This window comes from Pipistrellus hanaki (assembly GCF_964339955.1).
Source record: "Pipistrellus hanaki genome assembly, chromosome: 5".
In the NCBI taxonomy this organism is placed as follows: domain Eukaryota; kingdom Metazoa; phylum Chordata; class Mammalia; order Chiroptera; family Vespertilionidae; genus Pipistrellus; species Pipistrellus hanaki.
In genome coordinates this window covers 34,383,926-34,407,366 of record NC_140507.1, presented here as the reverse complement: position 1 = coordinate 34,407,366, position 23,441 = coordinate 34,383,926, and the positions used below count along the sequence as shown (strand labels likewise).

The 23,441-nt window shown below is 43.4% G+C and overlaps 1 protein-coding gene across 3 annotated transcripts; it reads right to left on the bottom strand.

The window, feature by feature from the left end:
- Positions 1–274: 274 nt before the first annotated feature.
- Positions 275–23,377, bottom strand: ZNF346 (zinc finger protein 346). 3 transcript variants are annotated; one of them, XM_084886726.1, is made up of 7 exons: positions 23,129–23,377; positions 20,761–20,864; positions 19,415–19,507; positions 15,490–15,634; positions 11,567–11,749; positions 7,262–7,355; positions 275–4,281 (listed from the first exon to the last, which is right to left on the bottom strand). In XM_084886726.1, exons 1-7 carry the CDS (start codon positions 23,301–23,303, stop codon positions 4,236–4,238), a joined length of 840 nt encoding a protein of 279 aa, XP_084742852.1. In that variant the 5' UTR covers positions 23,304–23,377; the 3' UTR covers positions 275–4,235. The 3 variants fall into 3 exon arrangements, with proteins under 3 accessions (XP_084742852.1, XP_084742850.1, XP_084742851.1); XM_084886724.1 differs by having other exon boundaries at positions 11,567–11,797; positions 23,129–23,373; XM_084886725.1 differs by lacking the exon at positions 7,262–7,355 and having other exon boundaries at positions 11,567–11,797; positions 23,129–23,376.
- Between the last annotated feature and the right edge of the window lie 64 nt (positions 23,378–23,441).

Below are 23,441 nucleotides of genomic sequence, written 5' to 3'. Positions count from 1 at the left end.
TTGCCTACTTGTGTGTCCCGACTGGGTATGTGCCCTGACAGGGGGTAGTCACACAACCTTTTGGTGTATGGTAGGATGCTCCGACCAACTGAACCACCTGGCAAGGATATGGAATAAGTGGAACTCTCCCATAATCCAGATGGGTATGTAGGTTGGTAGAACAACTCTGGAAAACCATGTGGCAGTATTTAGGCTAAAATGTATCTACCAATGATGTAACAATTCCACTCCTGGGGATATTCGTGCACATGTTCACCAAACAACACAGACAAAATGATTCACAACAGCTTTATTTATAATAGTTTAAAACTAGGAACAACCCAATTGTCCATCAACAGTAGAATGGCTAAATTGTGGTATATTCATATAACAAGTTACCACACAGCATGAAAAAAATGAACTTCTGATATACACAATAACATGGATGAAATCACAGACATAATATTGAGCAAAAATGGATGTATGACTCCATTCTTATAAAATTCAAGAGCAAGCAGAGCTAAGTTATGGTGATAGAGGTCAAAGTAGTGTTTACCTCTGGGGCAGTGATCGGCAAACTCATTAGTCAACAGAGCCAAATATCAACAGTACAACGATTGAAATTTCTTTTGAGAGCCAAATTTTTAAGCTTAAACTTCTTCTAATGCTACTTCTTCAAAATAGACTCGCCCAGGCTGTGGTATTTTGTGGAAGAGCCACACTCAAGGGGCCAAAGAGCCGCATGTGGCTTGAGAGCTGCAGCTTGCCCATCACAGCTCTGGGGGATACTATGTAGAGAGAAAAACAAGGGGACCTTCTGGGGAGCTGGCAATGTTCTGTATTTTGATCCCAAGGGTGACTGCCCAGATAAATACACATATGTGAGGAGGACTCAGCAAACTGTACTCTAAAAATTGGCACACATTACTACTTAATGTATCCTGTATCTCAAAAAGTCAGGATAAAAAAAAAGAAATGGTTAAAGACAGACACTACTTGGGTATGGCTGACAAGTTATTTTTCCCCATCTGCATCAATCTTTTCCCTTAGTCTGGAGGGAGCCCTATACTTTCTTCTCTTAGGGACACATCTCTCCCTTTCAGTCCATCTGTTTTTGGTAGAGTTCATTGCTTTGCAGGCCCCAAATCAAAGCACCATTTCCTCTACCTACAGTGGATGGTTAGGGATGGGAACAGGAACAAGCTGGCTAATGAGTCAGTCCCAGAATTTCTTTTGGAACTAATAGAAAAAGATGTTCTTCCCATTTCAGTTGCTAATCTATCAGGATATAAGCTTTGAGCTGCCAGTGGCCATCTTTCCACCTTCTGCAGAGTCTGCCCAAGGGAGGCCACACAGAGGAAAGCATGGCGAGATTGAATTCTTACTAATGACACTGTCAGAACCTGGGTCTAGCCATCTCTATACCAAGTTTTTTCATTGAGTGAATCAGTAAATTTCCTTTTAGCTAGCCATTTCAAGTTTCTTACAGTTCATTAGAGCCTAATACACTGAGAATCTTGAGTAAAATTATGAGACGCATGAGGGAGCTTGGAATATAAAATAACTACTGAACATTGTATGACTTGTTTTGTGGCTGCTCGCTCTGAGACAATCACCCAGCCAGATGGGTGAAGCAGGCTAAGGGGTCATGTGGGAAGGACTCTGGTCCTTGTTTGAAAGGGTTCTGGAATAGGAATCTTGACAACAGGATCCACTCCCCATTTTGCTGTTTTAGTGGCAAGGTCTTGGGCAAATCACCACACCTTTCTAAGCCTTGTTCCTTTTCTAGAAAATGGAATATCATCATCTGGTTCAAAAGGCTGTTATGCAGATCAAATGCTAGTTTCCCAACTTCTCCAGCTTTTCATATCCTTGGCTGAGTTAATGCCTACATCCTGGGCATTCCCACAACACCCTGTATGACCCTCTGACCATTGCCATAATGGTCTTTAACAGTGGTGAGCTCTCCAAAGAAAAGTGTTCATTCCTGTATTCCCATGCCAATGGGCTGGGCACACAGCTGGCAGGACTCCTGGATCCAGAGTGGTCCTGCAGGCCAAGAATATGGCATGGTGTGGCAGCCCACTATTCCTCTGCCCTTCACTTCCTTGCTTGTTAGATGGGCCCGATTCTGACATCTTGGGTTGGGGAGAGGGATTCTGGGGAAAATGCTGAGGCAGTATGGGCTTTGGAAGCTGAGAGCTGAGAATCCACACTTGGGGCTGTGTAGGGTCTTTTCCAGCTGGCCTAAAGCAGGTGCTCAAGAATCATTTGCTGAGTGAAGAATTGGAGCTAAAGCTGTGTGAGCACCTTCCTCAGATCTGATAGTCGGAAACAAAGGAATCCTGAAGCCATCATACTCCTTTCTCAGCTCATTTCTGGGTCATGGAAAAGGTTCTTCCAAGAATTACCAGGACCATTTCCCCTTATGCATAGTCATTCATCCATCCATCCATCCACCCACCCATCCATCCATCCAGGAAACACTTCATGACACATCACTCTGTACATTAGGGAAGGGGGGATGAACAAGGGTAGGTCTCTGCCCTGAAGGGGTTAGCCTGGAAAGAACCACAAAAAGGCTCCATTTGACCTCTGTCTGTGTCCTTTCCTGCTCTCCTACATTCCTTCTGTGCATAGCAGCTAAAATGATCCTCTCAACCAAAGCAGGCTACTAGTTTAAACTTTCTCGAGACCTCCATGAGACTCTCCGTTACAGGGAAAGGTGAATGAGTAGATGAGGTTATATTGAATTTAGGGCATGTGTGAAGACTTCCTCAGAGTTGCCAAACAATTTGGATGCCTCTCTCTGTCCTAACTCCTAAGATAAGTATTTAGGACTGTGGGAGTATGAATGGGATAAGGGTAAGGGATAAAGATACACATATTAGACCCAATGGCAATATGGCCCCAAGTCCTAGTTCTGTTAAGTTGCAGTCTGGCTCATGGGATAAATTCTTTATTTAGATGCTTCAGTAACCAAGAGACAGAGCATAAAACACATACCCACACACAACATTAAAGGCATTTCACAGGCAAGGGATAGGGAGTGGGAGGAAGAAGCATTGAGAGCAGAATAGGGCTTCTTTGGCCCAGTGAAGGAGGGCCACTGATGGTTCCACTCCCTATAATTCCTGCTTGAAAGATACAAGATAAAATATACTCCCAGTGAAGTCCCAGGCCATAAGACATGGCAGAGCTGGAGAAATCTAGGTTTGGGGCCTGGGGAACATCTGATTCCTCACCGTGGAAACTTGTACCAGCCCTCCTTCCTTTACCTGGTACCCAGGAATCTCCTGGTAGGTGATGGGGGAGGGTTAGCACCACAGCAACCTGGGCAGGTGGTCTGCTGCACGCGGGGAAGGAAAGGCTAGTGGAGGCAGATGAGCAGCAGTGAATCTCTGAGCTGGCTGGCTGGAGAATCATCAAGAAAACTTGCATATGAGGACTTTCCCATATGAACTGGGTCAGAGCACTTCTGACACAGAGGAAAGGCCCCCTAGAGCCTTTCCATGATCCCACTAGGTACTGAGGCCTTTTCCAGCTCTAGCTTGTCTCCGGCTGCTGCAGGTCCTTAGCACCATTCGGGAACTGTGAAGGGTCAGGAGGGACAGCAACACTCTGCCAGGACTGCGGCACTGCTCCAGGAGGAGACTTCACAGTGGGCAGAAACCTGTACAACTGGCCAGCTTCTGGTCCCAGGCTTAGGGAAGTCTGCACATCTTTGGGGGAGGTGAGTGTCACATTATCTCTAAGCTTCCCTGTGGCAGCTATTGTCATCTGTCCTTTCCTGCCTAGACCAAGCTCTGGCATGAAAGTGCCATATTTCATTGGAGATGCCTAGAGCCCAGGAGAACTCAGTTGTTTAGCTGCAAGGAGTGGTCCAAAACTGACTTGCAGAGGAAATACAGGACTGGAGCCTCATGACATATGGCCTAGAAGGGCCAGGGAAGGGGAAAGGCCATCCTCTAAACTACTACCCTGTGAGAACCCACGTCCTCTTAAAAAATCCCTCTTTGTCCTGACTTTCAGAGCCCATTCCAAAGGGGAGGAACATGGGTGGATTTGCCTGGACCAATCAGAGGCTGCCTGTGGCCTATTCCTCAGGCCTATGTAAGAAAGGAGGAAGAGGGAGCCAAGGGCTGACCATGGTCATGGTCAGGAGGAGGCTGGCTCATGGCTGGTTCAACCTGGGGTGCTGGACAGAAACACCTCTAGTCTTCCAAAGCAGTTGAGTCTTTCCGAATGGGTTGTCTTTACATTGGAATCTGGCCCAGAGGTGACACCATTGTTTTCGGGGATCTGTAATATGAGAAGGAACAAAGGTACAGGGTCAGTGTCTGGTGGTTGCAATGGTGCCCCAGTTGCTTATTCTAATGGTAGACAGCTCTTCTAGGGCCTTGGAGTGACAAACAGGCAGCTCTCTTTTACGGAGGGCCACACATATTACGCACAATAATGGATGCTTTGCATACAGCATCCTATTTCATCCTCATGGCAATTTTGCAAGGATGGGAGGGGAATAGCACCTCCATTTTACATATGAGAAAACTAAAGTTCAGAAAGTATAAGAGACCTGCCCACAGCAGTTTTTAGGTGTATAGATTCAGGATTGTAGCCCAATCCATGTCTTCCCACTATAGCACACCATTTATTCTGCCTAAAGGGCCCACGAGACCTGAAAGGTACAGAATGACCATTCTCCCCCTCACGCAGAATCTACAGTGGCTCTCCTGTCATTCTCCATCCCACTATCTGGTCACCTAGTATCACCTGATATCTTATTTATTTATGGGTTTGCTTCTACCACCAGAGGGGAATCCAAAGGATCAGGGAACAGCATTGGTCTTGATTCCTACAGTAGCCCCAGTGTCTAAATCAAAAGGCCTGGCACATAATAAGTGTCAATAAATATTTGTTGAGTGGATAAAAGCTCATCTCTAACAGTTCCCCTTATTGGTACTTGAACTACATTATCTCTAACCCTCACATCCTCCCAGAAGGTGGGGATAATGAACTCCATTTGTAAGTGGCAGAGCAAAATGAATGGACTTTGGAATCAAAGAGGTTTGAAACCTTGGTTTAACTCCAAGTATCCTAGGCAAGACACCTCACCTACCTGACATTAGGTTTCCTTGGGGTGTGAAAGGGTGGTCCTAATTCAGAGCTACTGTTTTGAATTAGATGAGATTGTAGCTATATTCTTACAGAAGAGGAACTGGAGGCTCAGAGTGGTTTACTGACTTGCCCAAGGTGACACAGCTGGAAAGTATAGGAATAAAATAGTAAACAACACTAGCATTTTCAAGTATGACTAGCCTCAGGACAGGGCTCTGGCTGGCTCCAGAATGTCTGAAATTGCCACCAGTCAAGGTGTCACAAGCTGCAGACATGCTGAAACAGGAGAGAGCCTGAGGCTGGGTTGCTGGAGCTTATTTCAAGTCCATATCTAAGAGAAATCTCAAGAGTCCTCCCAGTTAAAGACATATCTACAAATAAAGAGAAAGACCTCCTACAGTGAGGGAGAGGAGACTTAAGGCAGAGTAGAAAGGACCAAGGACATTTTTGACTCCAACATTCTGTTTCTACCACCTTTAATTCATTTGGCTCTGTGAGTAATGCAGAACCAAATACCGAAGTCAAAGTTATCATTTCAGCAGACTTGCCTGTCTGAAACTCAGTTTCCTCATCTATAAAATGGAGATAATTTCTACCTCAGAAGGTCATGTTGTGGCACACTGTCCACACAACACAGTTCCTTTCTGAGAGGCGGGATGTAACTATGAGGGCCCTCCCTGGCCAAACCCTAGCCTCTTCATCTCACGTGGTGCTATAACCTCCCTGTCAGCATGATGCCCTGAAGGAGCATGCTGTAAGCCAGATAAGCCTCAGTTTGAATTATGGCTCTGACTCATAGGTTCACTTTAAAAAATATATATATTTTATTGATTTTTTTACAGAGAGGAAGGGAGAGAGAGAGATAGAGAGCTAGAAACGTCAATGAGAGAGAAACATCGACCAACTGCCTCCTGCACACCCCCCACTGGGGATGTGCCCGCAACCAACGTACATGCCCCTGACCGGAATCAAACCTGGGACCTTTCAGTCCACAGACCGACGCTCTACCACTGAGCCAAACCGCCAAACCGGTTTTGGCACGTTCACTTTTTAAAAAAAATTATATTTTTGTTGATTTTAGAGAGGAAGAGAGAGGGAGAGACAGAAATATCAATGATGAGAGAGGATCACTGATTGGCTGCCTCTTGCACACCCCATACTGGGTATTGAGCCCACAACCCGGGCATGTGCCCTGACCAGGAATCGAACTTTGACCTCCTAGTTCAAAGGTCGACGCTCAACCACTGAGCCACGTCAGCAAGAAAGAGGTTCACTTTTAATGGTGGTGCCTCTCTCTATAAAATCAGAATAATAATCCCTTCCTCTAAGGGTTGCTTAAGAATTACCTGAGAGAGAAACTGCTTGGCATATGGCCTATAACAGAACAGGTGCTCAAAGAATGTTAGTCATTTTCAAGATTACCACGAACAGCCAACTCTCTGTTCTTCTCTTCCCTCAAAGAACTTACCACAGGATGAGAAGAGATAAACCAAAGAACTAATATACTTATATGAATAGCTCACGGATACTGGTAATAGGGAAGTGAAGACCTGGGAGGCCAGGTAGGGGCTGGGAGGAGAGTGGGGGGAAATGGGAGATATCTATAATACTATCAACAATAAAATATATACATATTTTAAAATGAACTTATAACAATTTTTAATTATTGGTTATTATGTTTTGTCTCCTATCAGAATGTAAGGTCTTGAGAGCAGGGGTTGGATCTGTTGGGTCTACCACTTAGGGTGTTCAATAAATCTTTGATTAATAAATGAAAGAACCTGGTAATACCTTGTAATGACCTGTAGAGGGAGCTCTTGCCATAGAATTGATGGTAGTGAAGCACAGGGTCTTCAGACCAGTGAAAAAAAGACTTCTCTAGTCAGATTGCTACAGGCCAGGAAATCCAAGTACTCTTTTTCCCCTCAAGTACTCTAAGGAGACTACCAAAGAAACTGTCTATGCTTTTTTACCAAAAAGGGAGAAAGCTAGGTTGAAGCTGATGGGAAAATTACAGAGGAGATATTTCTTTCTGTTAACTGACCTAATGACTGAGAAAAAGCTGTCAGGATTCCCTTTTAGCCAAGGAGTACCTGGCTTTGTTCTAATTCAGCAGCCCATAGCTCCTGCTGCAGACCTTGAACTTCAAAGAATGATTACTCACTGGTTCTTGTGTTTGAAGCCGCTGACATGAGCTTGGTACTGTTCTATGGAGTTCAGCACTATCTTACATGTCTTGCACGGATAGCCCTTCCCAGCTGAAACACACATAAAAGCCAAGATGCTTAGTTATCTAGTAAGAAGGGACCTGGGGACTGCTGCTTTTGACAGTGCATGCAAATGTACTAGTACTTCTGAGGACAGAGGGGTGGGATGAGGTCAGGTGATTGGCCATGATGAGAATCCCAAAGCCCTCAATGCTCAGGGGGCATATGCTATGTGCCAAAGTTGCTGTCGTACAGGGTGTGGAATGCAAACACAAGTGTGCAGTAAACCAGATTTGGGGCCGACAGTGCTCTAGCAACAACAAGGCTGAAGGTGGAATTGTGCGGCCCCACAAGGAATCAGGCTCTCTCCTCTCTGATTTTGGGGTGCATCACCTGAAAACTGCTGCTGCCATGTCACTGCAGCTCAGCAGCTCCTGCATTGAACATCTTTTCCCTGGTGGTCAGTGCATGCCATAGTGACTGGTCAGATGGTAGGAGGGACACTTATCATATTAGCCTTTTATATATATAGATTCATTTTTATGGGTTCCATGAATCATGCTGGTAAAGAGGTGGTGAATATCTTTTAAGCAGCCTTTCATTGCAACTGCAGCTTCTGAGAATGTCAACAATCTCCTCTACTCAAATAAGGTAGCCAATGTTACAGCTCTGTTTGTTTCCCTTGTTTCTTCACTTAAGGATAAACTTCCTACAATCAGAATTCAGGTCCTTTTTAGATATTTAAGGTCAGAATTCATGTTTCAACACTAACATGGAAAAGATGCATAATGGACTAGTAGAGCTACCTTGCCCCCAAGGCCAAGAATGGGACCTGGGATTGGTGTGGCTAAGAGTCACTGATACCCAGATTATAATAGCCTACTATTATTATCTATTAAGTACTAGGCACCACACCAGAATTTTGGATATATATGTCCTTAGATTCTTACAACAATAATGCAAGATAGGTGGTGATCTCCATTTTTCAAATCAGGAACCAGGCCCAGGAAAGTTAAGTCGTTGACCTGGGATTTTCCCTCTGGTCATGAAGCCCCCATTCTTCACATGTCTCTAAACTCTTCTATCTCCTTTGTGAGGGACAAGATCTCAACACACTATCTACTCATCCGTAAACTAGATTCAAAATGGTTATTTGAGCTCTGTCTGTGTGACTCATTTGGTTGAAGTGTACACCAAAAGGTTGTGGGTTCAATTCAAGGTCTGAATACATGCCTAGATTGTGGGTTCAGTCCCAAGTCAGGTTGTATAAGGAAGGCAAGTGATCCAATGTTTCTTTCTCACATTGATGTTTCTCCCCCCCTCTCTCACCCTTCCCCATTCCCTTCTCTCTAAAATAAATAAATAAATAAATAAATAATCATGTCCTCAGGTGAGGATTAAAAAAATAAATAAGAGTTAAAATTGTCATTTGGGGAATTGCAGAATTTATCGATGCTCTAAAAAAAAAAACACAGTATTTGTCCAGTAATTATCATCTGTTTTTCATTTTACAAGTTTGATATTTTGGTTTACCCATGTAATTTCATAAAACATAAGTCACAAGAGCTGGTTTTTGAACATCTTATGTGGGAAAGCACCTATATCTCCATCTTTTTACTGCTAAGCCTTCTTCACGTGCACACGCACACATGTGCATGTGCACACCCTTTCCAAGGCCAATGGTGGCTTCCTTATATATAAATTTAATGGACAACATGGATGCTTATGAGGACTCATCGTATTTGAGCTTTCAACAGCTCCTGAGAGAACTGGTGACTCCTCCCTTCTTCAGCATCTCCTGCCCAGCCCATGGCTTTCAGCACATGCACTCTTGTTTTCTGTCCTCTGGTGGCTCCTTCTCTTGCTAACACCTGTTTGATTTCCATCATTAATAGTGGCATTCCAGAGGGTGCAACTTTTTCCTTCTTTTTATTTCCTTATTATTTTATTTTTTTAAAATATATTTTTTATTGATTTCAGAGAGAAAGGGAAAGGGAGAGATAGAAACAGTGATGAGAGAGAATCACTGATTGGCTGCCTCTTGCATGCTCCTACAAGAAGTTGAACCCACAACCTGGCACATGCCCTTGACTGGAATTGAACTTGGGACCCTTCAGTCCACAGGCAGATGCTCTATCCATTGAGCCAAACCAGCTAGGGCTATTATTTTATTTTTAATTGTGGTTAAATACAATAGGAAATTTACCATCCAAACCACTTTAAGTGCACAATTCAGTAATATCAAAAGATAGGTCTGGCCGAAACTGGTTTGGCTCAATGGATAGAGCATCGGCTTACAGCCTGAAAGGTCCTGGGTTCAATGATTCCAGTCAAGGACATGTACCTTGGTTTCAGGCACATCCCCAGTAGGGGGTGTGTAAGAGGCAGCTGATCGATGATTCTCTCTCATTGATGTTTCTAACTCTCTATCCCTCTCTCTTCCTCTCTGTAAAAAAATCAATAACATATATTTACTTATTTATTTATTTATTTTAAATATATTTTATTGATTTTCCACAGAGAGGAAGGGAGAAGGATAGAGAGCTAGAAACATTGATGAGAGAGAAACATCAACCTATTGGGGTTGTGCCCGCAACCAATGTACATGCCCTTGACCGGAATCGAACTTGGGACCTTTTTAGTCCGCAGACCGACGCTCTATCCAGTGAGCCAAATCGGTTTCGGCAATAAAATATATTTAAATGCTAGCTGGATGCTATATTCCTATCAATTACAGACCAAAATACTCAAATCTGGTTTGGTATGTCATGAAGTGGGGTTATAAGGAACTTGGACCTAGGTTTCCAAATTCCTCAACATGATACTGATCCTATTAAAGGGGAAGGTACTGCCTGTATGTGGGAATGGTAAGTAAATATCAGCAATCCATTTCAAATTAAGTCTTTAAAAATTTTTTTAAATTGATTTTTAGTGAGAGAGGAAGGGAGAAGGAGAAAGAGAAACATTAATGTGAGTGTGGAACATTGATTGGCTGTCTCCTATACACCACCCAGACATGAACCCTGACTGGGGAACCAAACCAGCAATCTTTTGGTGCATGGGCACAATGCCCAACCAACTGACCCATATGGTCAAGGGCTCCAATTTAAAACAGGTTTATAAAGCAGGGCCCTTCAATGGCATTGGTGGAGCAATCTTTGGCACCCTGCTAAAGAGCTGCCCACTTTGCTTCACAGTCACTGCTTTGCACCCTTCTCATTTGTGTCAGTATTGCCCAAGGACAGCCTGTGCTGCATGGTGCTTTCGGGTTTGGAGGTTTGTTAGAGAGCCAGGATCCCTCCCCTTGCCTATATGTGGTCTGGAACATCTAAGACAACTATATGTTCATCTCTTCAGCACTGTGGGAAGAGCCCAGATGGCTCTGAGAATCAGTTTCCCTGAGGCCAAGTTGTTGGTAGCTGGATGCCATGGGGCCTCAAGTGGAATGCAAACAGAAGTATTGACTATCTGGTGCTGGATGTCCATAGCCTAGGGAGAAAACCCTGCGGACCAACACAAAAGTTCACATCGGCTCCATGAGACAGGAATTGTGCCAGTGTTGATCACTACTGTACCTCAGTGAAGAAACACAGTGGGTGCTCAATAAATAATGACTGGCTGAGTGAAAAATTAATATCTCTTCTCTTCCCCTCCCTTTCGATAGGCAGTGAGTAGTTACTGTGATGGGAAGGGCTTCTAACTTTTTGTGAATGCTCACTCCTGTGATGCTGATGAGTGAGCACCTTGAGGTCAGGGGAGCAGCTAATATTCTCAGTCAGAATGGTTTTCACCATGTTATCCTAGGAATACAGTTAGGCCTCAATTGCTGAGAAAGGAGGGGCCCTGAGGACACTCTAAAATCTGACAGAAATAGCTGAGACCTTCACACAAAACATGTGGATGACAGGGAGTTTAAATCAGAAGTTGCCCCTGGTGGCCCCTGGCCCAAATCTCACAGGACTTAACATTTTAAAAATTTAGTTGCACATTTAAAAATAAGAATTCTTATTCAAATCTGGCTTCTAGATTCTTGTGAAAAACTGGTAATAATTGGCTAGAGCTGACTCAGCCAGGCATGCACTTTTTTAGCTGACCTATCACCTCCAGGCTCTTTCCCTTATTTAAATTTCCTATCTGGCTTCTGCAGGCATTTCAGTTTGCCATGTTTGCCCTAAGAGACTTAAGGAGGAAAAGCATAGTCTTAGTGGTCCAGCTCTGATTCAACTATGGGTGTGAGCTATGTGTGAGCTGGGCTCCCTTACCTGAGTCGGTGACAGCAGGGTCTGCCAGCCGTCCATAGTGTGCCATGAGTTTGAGCTTGGTCTCCTGTTTCCTGTGTTTCTTGCCCTCATAATGTTGTTGAGCCATGGCAGGGTCGTTGAAAGTTGCGTGGCAGAGGCTGCAGAACTTGTCTGGGTCTATCATCTCTCTATTCTGGTGTAAGGCTAAGGTGGAGGCCACAAGGAAAGGGTTTGTAAGGCGTTTCGACAGAGCTGCAGTGAGAGAGTTCAAACAGAAACAATGAAAAAACCCAGAAGGTGCCAGGCTTTTGAGTATACTGAATGCAAATGAAGGCTGCTAACTAGTTAATCACGCTTGCACAGGGGGCCCTGCCAGGATGAATCACACAGTGAAAACCTTCTCTGATGAAGAAAACTGCAAAGATGTGGGGGAGCTACTCTGTTCAATAGCTTTAACTACTTTAGGAACATGAAACCTGATTTTCTCACATTCTGAGGAGGTTCTGCACTTCTACTATCAAGTTGTAAATGACAACAGACTAGAGATGTACATGCTTGCAGTCTTTTTCTCCTTCAGAAATCCCCAGAACTTCGCAGTAAGTGGGTGTTTTATTCCCATCCTCAGTACCCCCGTTACAGAGCTGGGAGGCAATGTGCAAATGTAGAGACTGAGGGTCTAAGGGCTTACAGGGTCATTCACAAAAGGCAACTATACTGGGAGGCTTTTTGCACACTTCTTTCTGGGGTAAGGTGGGGAGAGAAGAGGATGACACTGACATTTACTAGTCATTATGTGCTTTGTACATGTATTTCCTCCCTTGGTCCTCAGAACTACTCCATGAGGTATATATTATTTTGCTGCACAACAGAGAAATATTAGGGCAAATGACTTGTCCAAGACCACCCAGCTAGTGAGTGGAACCAAGGTCTGTGTGATCCTAGACACCATGCCCTCTTTGCTCTGCCAGGCTTCCAGAGTGTGGCAAGGGGACCTGAAGGCTACAGTGCATGCTTTCACCTTCAGAAAAAATCCCTGGCGTTGGTTAGTGAGTTCTGTTAATCAGAGCCTGGTATGGATATATGTGTAAGCCTCCTGTGAATCAAGAGATGTCCAAATGCTGACTGCAGGCCACGCAGCTGCCTTAATAAAGTGGATGCCATAACTCACTAATGAGTCGACGTGGCTGGAATGGTGTGGATCTAGTAACCACTGCTTTACAAATGTGGGCTAGAACCTCCACCGATGGTGGAGGGGTGGGGCTCAGCAGTACTCACAGATGTTGAGGAGCTCTTTCATCTTGGTACCACTTCAATGTGGGAAATTTTAAGGATTTTTAGCAAGCCAGAAGAAACTTACTGGCTTTTCCCACAGTTGTTTTCCAGGATAGGAAATCTCAATTTCTCTGGCCATTCACTTTTCCTGGTCATTGTTTCAGCAAGTTACTTGAAAAGTAATATACATGTTGCAGAATATTTAATAGTATGAGAAAATATTCAGCATGTGGTACTGAGTTAAAAAGAAAAGGTTATACAGAAATTTGTTTCTATGTCCTCAATTCTGTAAAGCAACAAAATATATTGGTGATATATGTTAAAAGACCAAAAGCATAAAGCAAAAGGGCTTTTCAGTATTTTCCAACTTTTCTACAATGAATGTAGATTTTTGACATCAGAAAAGAGATAATGGTTGTTATAAATGTCATTTTTTAAAAGGTACTGAAGAAAAGCATCAGAGGCAAATGCTTAAGTAAAGTTAAAGGAACTACTTAATGGACATCCAATAAAAATTAGACCCATGGGAGTCTTCCCTCAAGAAACAGCTTGAAATATGGAAAGAGTATTCTATATGGATGTTTGTTATATAGAGTTATTTATAAATACCAAGAAGGGGAGAGGGAAAAACATTAGAGGAATGGTTGAATGTGATATGATGAGATGCCTTCTAGTCATTAAAAATGTTTATAAAATAGTTTTTAATATGAGGAAATACAAATGTTAAATTTAAATGAAGAGTATAAAAGAAAACTGCACGTACAATATATAATTATATTATTGTGAAAAGACACATACACAGTTTATATGTGTATTCTGGTATTCTGAAAGTCACATATTAACAGTGTTTTTCTCTTGGTGGTAGGATTTGGGTGAAAGTTTACTTTTTTCTTTGTACCTTTTGCATCGTTTGAACTAGATTTATTTATAATGAGTATGCATCATTTTCATAAAAACAAGATTATTTAGAGTATTATATGTTTATATGTTCATATACATGGATTCAATTTAGATACACATAAAGCAGATACACACACACACACACACACACACACACACACACAGAACAAAAGATAACAGGAGAAACAGTACTATAAAATGTTAACAATGGTTACCTTTGAATGGTAAAATTATGGGTACTTTCCCCCCCACTTATCTATATTTTCCATATTTTTTACAACGTGCTTATATCACTTTTAGAAATATATTAATAAACTTATATGATAACAGGAAAATGTGCTTAAACTAAAAGTAAAAGCAGGATACATGTATGACAATTACAACTATATAAAAAGACATATATGCATGTGGCAAAGGCCAAAAATGGATATGGAAAATAACTTCCAGAATCTTGGTACTAGATATATTCCAGGGAATTTTCCTATTTATGGAGAGGTAAGTCCATATAAAGATAAGTGAGTGACCTTATAAGTTCTGTTCCTAAGCTGGTTTTTCTTGGCCTAATGTTTAGTATTTTTTTGCTGCCATGAATGGTGCCAACACTGACTTTACCGAAAGCAATTATTAGTAGTAATAAGTTCCAGGTGGTGTATGCCTGTTCAACTACTGCATTTGTTGTGGGAAATGCCACTCACTGGATCTCTTAAAAATAGCAGCTGTCATTTACTGGGCATCTGTTATGTCCTATGTTCCATATATATTATTTCATCCTCACAACCTATGAAAGTGAGGAAACTCAGGCATGAAGAAGTCAAGTCATAAGGATGGTAAATAGCCCTAGGATTTAAACCTGGGCATCTGTGAGTTCAAAGTTATTTAGGTTTATAGCACAAATAACTAGATTTGGGTGTGAGAAGGTGTAATTATAAGTGAATTGTTTTTACTCTTCAAAGCCTCCCAAAACATTGTTGTCTTGTTTTCATAATACAATAATATAAAAAAGGATAATAAGTATTATAGATAGTATAATCTACTTCTTGATCCAAAATGAAGAGAGAAGCTAAAGTTACCAAGAAAAAATAAAGATCAAAGAATTTTTATTCTTGAGTAACTAGTTAACAGAAGTTAAAAAATCCCAGAAAGTCAGGAGTTAATGAGATGAAATCAAGGGTCCCAGTGTGACAAGATAAAGGGGGTTACTTTAGAAGTCACTATACTGGGAATGAATTCATAGCCACTGCAAACACAGCTTATGGGACAATAGTGACAGTACTGAAATATTCAGCTTTGAAAGGCAAGTCCCTGTCTTGAGAAGAGGCACCTTTGAAGATTAAAGTGAGTAGGGCATAACCTGAGCACACAAAAAAGACTAGGTTTTAGCTTTCAACCTGGAACATATGATAATAAGGGCAGATGGATGCTGGGAGGAAAAAAATCTACGTGGGAGAGGTAGGAAGTAGAATGCTCTCGTGGTGTGCGGCCTGAAGGACTTTGACACTCCCGAATTATTAGTCAGAACAAAAGCTCAGGCCTAAGACACTTCTACAGAGAAAAACTGATGCAACCAAATAGAGGTTAGGTGGGTACAACTCTGAGGCTGCATTTCAATGAAGCTGAGTCTACTTTAATATTTTTAAGGGCTCCCAAAAGCAGATCAACCTCTTCAAATCTGTGGCCCCAGTGAGAGTTTCTGGGAGCACCTGGCATTAGTGCCCTAAGGATGGGGGTGGGGATGGGGGTCCCGATATAGCACTACTCAGGAAAACCAGTACCTTCCACCTTAGTGGATTGCTGCTTCAGCTTTAAGTTCTTTGCGTGGGTCTTCCCCAGGTAGTGCGACTGGGCCACGACAGGGGAGAAAAAGGTCATGTTACAGATGGGGCAGCACTGGTTCTTGTCTTTGCTTCTGCTGCTCTTCTGGTTGGGAGAAAGAACACAGGTCTGAACATGTCACTGCCCGGCCAGAATATCTAAAATGGTTCCCCACTGCCCACAGCAGAATGGGTATTCAAGGCCCCGTTCGCACACTACCCCAACCTACCTTTCTGGATTCTTCTTCAGCTAACTCATGCCAGGCTCTACTCACCATTCCCCGCTTTATGCTCTGATATTTTCTTACTTTTTGTGTGGATCATTCTTGCTACCTAGAATGATCTTTCCTTCTTTTCTGCCTGGCATATGTCCACTTAGCCTTCAAGGCCCAGATTAAATATCACATCTTCTGGGAGACTTTTACTCAAGAAAATTATTCAATAAACAATTATCAAGGCACTTTATGTGACTATTCCAGGAAAAATTAATTCTGTTCCTCCTCCATACTCCCAGAGTGCATGAAACAGACCTCTTTAGCATGCCACTTGTAACTCTAAGCTGACAGCATAATAGCTTGGGAGACTTTTCTGTGAACTAAACTTCAACATGGACGGCATAGTCTGTTTGATTTTGTCTCCTATCCTTAGCAGTCTGTTGGAGTCTGGCACACAGCAGAGGCTCAGAGTTTATTGAACAAGTACTAGCAGATCATTGTATTTTTAAAATTTTTTACTTATTGATTTTAGAGAGGAAGAGGGAGAGGAAGGAAGAAAGGGGGAGAGAGAGAGAATAATGTGCTATTCCACCTATTTATGCATTCATTGGTTGATTCTTGTATGTGCCTTGATTGGAAATCAAACCCGCAACCTTGGCGTATCGGGACTACACTCTAACCAACTGAACTACCAGGCAATACAGCATTTTATTTATTTAGTTATTATTTATTTATTTATTTATTTATTTATTTATTTATGTTAATCCTCACCTGAGGATATTTTCCCATTGCTTTTTAGAGAAAGTGGAAGGGAGGAGGAGAGAAAGGAGAAACACTGATGTGAAAGAGACATATTAATTGGTTGCCTCTCAAATGTTGGGGCCAGGGACTCAACCTGCAACCCAGGTACCTGCCCTTGACTGGGAATCAAACCTGTGACCCTTTGGTGTTTGGGTCGACACTCTAACCACCAGGCCACACTGGTCAGGGCAAGACAGTATTTTATTTTTATTACTAGAGGCCCAGTGCACAGAATATGTGCACTCGCGTGGAGGGGTCCCTCAGTCCAGCCTGCACCCTCTTACATTTTGGGAGCCCTCAGGAGATGTCCAATTGCAGGCTTAGGCCTGCTCCCCTAAGTCAGCAGTCCGACATCTTTAGCGCTGCCACGAAGACAACAGAGGCTCCCGCCACCACCGCTTTGCTCGCCAGTCTTGAGCCTGGCTCAGGGCTTCTGGCTGAGCAGTGCTCTCCTCATGGGAGCACACTGACCACTAAGGGGAACTCCTGCATTGAATGTCTGCCCCTGATGGTCAGTGTGCGTCAGTGACTCAACATTCTGCTATTTGGTCGATTTGCATATTAGCCTTTTATTACATAGGATTATTATTATTTGTTTAATCCTTATCAAGGATATTTTCCATTACTTTTTAGGGAGAGTGAGAGAGAGAGGGAAAGACACCGAGAAACACTGATGTGAGAGAAACACATAGAATATTTGCCTCCTGTATAAGCCCAACTAGGGCTGGGGCTGGGGAAGAGCCTGCAACCAATGTACGTATCCTTGACCAGAATTGAACCTGGGACACTCTATCCACTGAGCAAAATTAGCTAGGGCAAGACAACATTTTAAACCTTGGCACTATTAATATTTTGGGCTGAATAATTCTTTAATTGGGGTAGGGGTAGGAGCCTGTGACCTTGTTTGAAACTACTGGACCACCCTGAGTTGAAGGAACTGAAATACAAAGAGGTAAAGTGACTTGCTCAGGGTCACAGAGTTGAGCTTCATTTTCTTTTTCTTTTCTTTTTTTTGTTTTTTAAAAAAAGTCTTATTCATTTCAGAGAGAAGAAGTGAGAGGGAGAGAGAGAGATATGAGAACCACCGATCAGCTGCTTCCTACATGCCCCTTACTGGGGATCGAACATGCAATCCAGGCATGTTCCCTGACCAGGATTCGAACGATAACCTACAGGTTCATTGATACACGTTTAACCAGTAAGCCACGCTGGTCGGGCCCCCCCCTTTTTTTTTTTTTTAAGAAAAAATGTGGCCGAAACCGGTTTGGCTCAATGGATAGAGCGTCGGCTTGGGGACTGAAGGGTCCCGGGTTCGATTCTGGTCAAGGGCATGTACCTTGGTTGCGGGCATATCCCCAGTAGGGGGTGTGCAAGAGGCAGCTGATCGATGACTCTCTCTCATCGATGTTTCTAACTCTCTATCTCTCTCCCTTTCTCTCTGTACAAAATCAATAAAATATATTTTAAAAAAAAGTGTATTGATTTTTAAGAGAGAGAGGAAAGGAGAGGGAGAGAGAAATATCAATGTGAGAGGGAACATCTTTCGGGTATCTCCTGTATGCTCCCTACTGGGGATGGAGCATGCAACTCAGGCATGTGCTCCCACTGAGAATTGAACCAGAAACCCTTCAGGGCATGAGATGACACCCAACCAACTAAGCCACATCGGCCAGGGCTATTTATTATTATTATTTTAAAGAGTGTTATTTTTACTAATTTTAGAGAGGGAGAATGAGAGATAGAAACATCAATGATGAGAGGGGATCATTGATTGGCTGCCTCCTGCATGTCCCACACTGGAGTTCCAGTCTGCAATCCAGGCATATGCCCTGACCAGGAATTGAAGCTTGACTTTCTGGTTTATAGGTTGATGCACAACCATTGAGCCATGCCGGCTGAGCTACTTTTAATTTTTATTGAACTCTTTGGGGTAGCATTGGTTAGATCCTGACTTTCAGAATTCTAAATTTTAAGAAGGGCCAAGTAGGGGATCAGTCTAGTGTAGTGATCGGCAAACTCAGTCAACAGAGCGGCAAACTGCAGCTCTAGAGCCACATGTTTGCTGACCTCTGGTCTAGTAAATTGGAGAAGGGATGAGCATGGCACTTCCAAATCTATAATAGGAGGCATAGTTTTTATATTCACTGGGTATACACTAGAAATGGAAATTTTACCTTATGGTACCCTTAAGAGATAGAAATTACTATCTCCATTTTATGAATAAAGTACACAGAGGTTAAATGATTTACCTAAAGTCACCTAACTAGTAAGTTGTAGAGTTAGTGCTAGTTTCTTATCCCATGATGTTTGCACAGCCTCCTATGGAACAAAAATTATAATACCCCTGAGGACTTAGGGTTGTTTCAGCATAATTCCCACATTATTTCTAAGCCAAATAGCAAATGTGTTTATATCTCTATCAGAGCAGGCATCTGATAAGGTGTTCCTACCACTTATTGACTCAAAACATTCAAGTGCTGAGCTCAGCTCTTTTCCCTGATCTCAAGAAAGCAGCCCGGCCTCCTTCCACTTTGTTTCCTTAAGTAGTGAATGGGCAGCTTCTTGTTCTACTCCATCAAACCACTGGGTGGTAATACAATACACAGCAACGGCTCCACTTACTAAGCTCCTGCTATGTGCCAGGCTCTGTGTGGGGTCTTTTTCTTTCCCTCATTTTAGTTTGGAAAATCCTAAAACATAACTGATATTAGCATTCTCTTTTTGATAAAGAAAGAAATCAAGGCTCAGAGAAACGACAGGGCTGGAATTTAAAGTCAAGTCAGACTCAAAGCCCTTGCTCTTTTTACCACACCAACCTGTCTGCAGGCTTCATCAGGAAGCAAGCAGTATCAACATGGCAGCTGGATTACCTGATCTGAGTCTAGCTTCTTCATTTCCCCCTTTAATGTCTCCATTCCATGGATTGCTAGGTACCTCTTCACTTTGTTGGCATGTTTTTTGCTCTGTAAGAACCCAGGAAAAAGATCAAAGATAGCCAAATATCAATTCATATCTAAGGAACTCAAAACACTTACTAGATTTTCACCTGATTCATCCTCATAAAACATTTAAGCAGGAGAGGGTGTGGGAAGAAACCTAGTCTTTTGAGTTCCCACTCTGCTCAAGGTACTTTACATGCAGTCAAATCTAATCTTCACAACAACCTATGAGAAAATTATCATCATCTCCATCTTGTTTTTGTTTTGTTTATTGTTTTTTAGACAGAGTGGAAGGGGGCGGGGAGAGACAAAGAGACAGAAACATTGATGTGAGAGTGACACATCGATTGGTTGCCTTCCCCACGGGGACTAAGCCTACAACCTACCCTGTTTCCCTGAAAATAAGACAGTGTTTTACATTAATTTTTTCTCCCAAAGTTGCACTAGGTCTTATTTTCAGGGGATGTCTTCTTTCCACGCGCTAGGTCTTATTTTTGGAGGATGTCTTATTTTTTGGGAAACACGGTAGGTACATGCCCTTGACCGGAATCAAACCTGAGACCCTTTGGTCTGTGGGCTGACGCTCTATGCATTGAGCCAAACCAGCTAGGGCATCATCTCTATCTTATAAATGAGGAAACAGAGACTGAAGATACTGAGGATTCTTGCCCAAGATGAGTAGCAGAGCTGTGATTCAAACTCTGGTCTATTTAAAGCCAAAGTTCTTACTTTCTACTGTACAAGCTACAATGGAAGATATAAGTACAGGCAGCCCTCGGGTTATGTCAGATTCAATGTACATCATTTCGTGGTTATGTCGCCATATCTCATTTATTTATTAAAAAAAAAAGTTCCGTCATTTTGACATATGTACATATGTGCTTTATGTTTTTTATTATTTATTTACCACAAGTAAAGGTCAGGAATTATTGTTCTTTTAATTTTTTTTTACTGTTTCACTTCATTACTGCTGTGTATGTGCTCCACGTGAGTGACATAGGTGCTTATGTAGGTGGGTTCCCACTAAAATCACATTACGTCGCACCGTAGGAACAGATCTCCAATGTAACCCAAGGACCTACTGTATAATGATTCTAATTTAGATGAGAGAAATGGGACTTGGGAAAATTAAATCAGTCTTCAAGTTACAGTCAACATGCATGGAGGCAACGTCTGGGTAGCTAAAAAGGGAATTACCTTTCACAGAGCAAGTCGGGAGAAGTGGGGGCTTGGAATTGTCTGGAAAGTAGAGCAGTTCTAAAGGTACTATGGCATACCTGGTAGTGTGCCAGCTTCTGAGAGTCTGAAATGAGCAAGGCGCAGCAAACCTTACACTGGGTGTTGGTGAAGAGACACTGGTTCTTCTGGATCATATGCTCCACTATAGAGAGGAAAATAAAATCTGTGAGTTAAAAATCTGCTTCAATAGCATTGTCTTTGAACCCTGCCTCAAATGCAGGCACTGAGTAATGGAATGCCATACTATTATATCTTGACAAACTTCAGTCACTCTTTCCTACTGCTTTCATAACTTGTGCCATGTTCTCGTACCATATATATTATTACTGGGGATTGAGCCTGCAACCCAGTCATGTGACTAACTGAAATTAAAATGTGACCTCCTGGTCCATAGGTCAATGCTCAACCACTGAGACACCCCGCCGAGCCAGAACATTCTTTTTGAAATATTCCCTCACACTTGTCAGAATGGCTATCATTAGTAAATCAACAAACAAGTGTTGGTGAAGATGTTGAGAAAAGGGAACCCTCGTGTACTGCTGGTAGGAATGCAGATTGGTGCCACCACCATGGAAAACAATATGGAGGGTCCTCAAAAAATTAAAAATGGCCCAGCTGGCGCGGCTCTGTGGTTGAGCATCAACCTACAAACCAGGTGGTCACAGTCCAATTCCCAGCATAATTACAATGGATGAATTTTATGATATATATAAATTATAACTCAATGAAAGTGCAGAGAAAAAACAATGTGAGTAGAAACTGGTGTTATAGTTATCTACCTAGATCTGATATAAATATTGTAGGGGTGTGGAGAATAGGGAAATGAACTGGTGTGACACTGTACATTCATACACACATAGAGACAGTTCACTTTTCAATGCACAGTCGCTGTGTCCTATGTCCTCTGAGGACAAAGGTCACTTCCTCTTCTTGTGTGCACCCAACTCTTAGGCATTCCTCTTCGCTATATTATAATAAAACTGCGGTGGTGTCTGCTTCCTGGACCAGACTATAAGCCACTTCAGAGCAAGAACAGTTTTTCCTCACCTCTGACACCCAAACAGCCTTGAAATAGAGCAGGCATCAGTGAATAGAGCAGACATTTGTGAAATTAATGAAATAAAAATTGTGGGGTTGGGGGTGGGGGAGGAAGGGCACAAATTTGTACATAATAACTTAGGAATCAGACTAGACTAGACTATTTTTTAAACTGGAGAAATATATATATATATATATATATATATATATATATATACACACACACACACACACACACACACACACACACACACGAGGGTATAGGTCTGTGTACCACCCCAAACTGAAACATACAGTCCTTGGCTGTGATAAAAGGTCCCGAGTTCGATTCCAGTCAAGGGCACATGCCAGGGTTGCAGGCTTGATCCCCAGTAGGGAGCATGGGGGGGGGGGGGGAAGGCAGCCAATCAATGATTCTCTCATCATTGATGTTTCCATCTCTCTCTCCCTCTCCCTTCCTCTCTGAAATCAATAAAAATATATTTTTAAAAAATTCCATTTTATTCCAGGGGGCATCAATTCACAGGTAAACATACTGAACTTTTCAAGATTTGTCTATTCAGCAAGCACAAACCATTAGAGCAATCTGATTGCCCCGCAGATTACTTGACAGGATTTAGCACAGAAGCCCTGACAGCTTGTGTTCTTTTGGGTAGTTAAGCAGCTGGCTTTTCTAAGGACTGTTAAGTGGGTCACACAACCAGGTCAGGCCAGCTTTTTCCATCTCCTCGATGTCCATCTTCCCACTGCTAAGTAAAATGCAGAGCAAGCTGGAAAGCTTCTTTCTCAGATTCCTGGCCCCCATCTCAGAAAAGGGTAGAGACCAGGCAACTACAAATGGGGGTGAGCCAGGACTCCATCCATCACCACCAGCAGGAACATGGGGGTATAAAGAAGGCCTTCTAGAGCCCTTGGAAATTGGGGCATGAGAGAAAGGAGGCTAGAGACATGACGCGTGGGGCGATGGAGAATCGGGGAGAAATGGTGAGTTAGCTAAAAGTCTGGCGGGATTGTTCTGTAGGTCTCACAGAAGGTGTGGACAGGGACTACAGTCCACGAGCCAGGGAAGAGCTGCACTCCGGTGGGTGAGGAAGGCCGGGCAGAAACACCCGCGGCCTGAGCGTGAGATGGCCCTTGACCATATGCACGCGGGAGCCTTGATTTTCAGGGGCGGGCCTGCGATGCCCGGGGCCTGGGCCCCTGGTTTGCATGAGTTGGGGAGTCCCGGGCTGCGTCACGCAAGGGGTGGGACCAAACAGACGGGGGGCTGGCCCGCATTCCAGCCTCGCGCTTCCGCCACTCGCTCCGGGGGCAGGCGGGCAAGGGGCCTCCTTCCTCTGAGACCCCCGCCCTCCCTCTCTCACTCACCTTCCTCCCTCCCCAGGGGCTGGGCCCCGGACACCGCTTCCCACAGGCGGCACGCCCTCTCGCGGTCGAAGCGCAGCCCGTCCGGCTCCCGACCCTCCGGCTCCGCCGAGCTGTGGTATGGCTGGACCCCTCCGCTGTCCGTGGCCTGCACGGTGCCCAACGCGGGGTACTCCATCTTCCCTGGAAGCCCAGATCTGCCGGCAGAGCCGGGGCCTCGCGAGATGAGGCTGGACGGGTGACTTGGCCCGGCTAACAAATCTCGCGAGGTTGGGAGCCGCAAACCGCGTTGCGGTTCCTCCCTGACGGTCCTTTC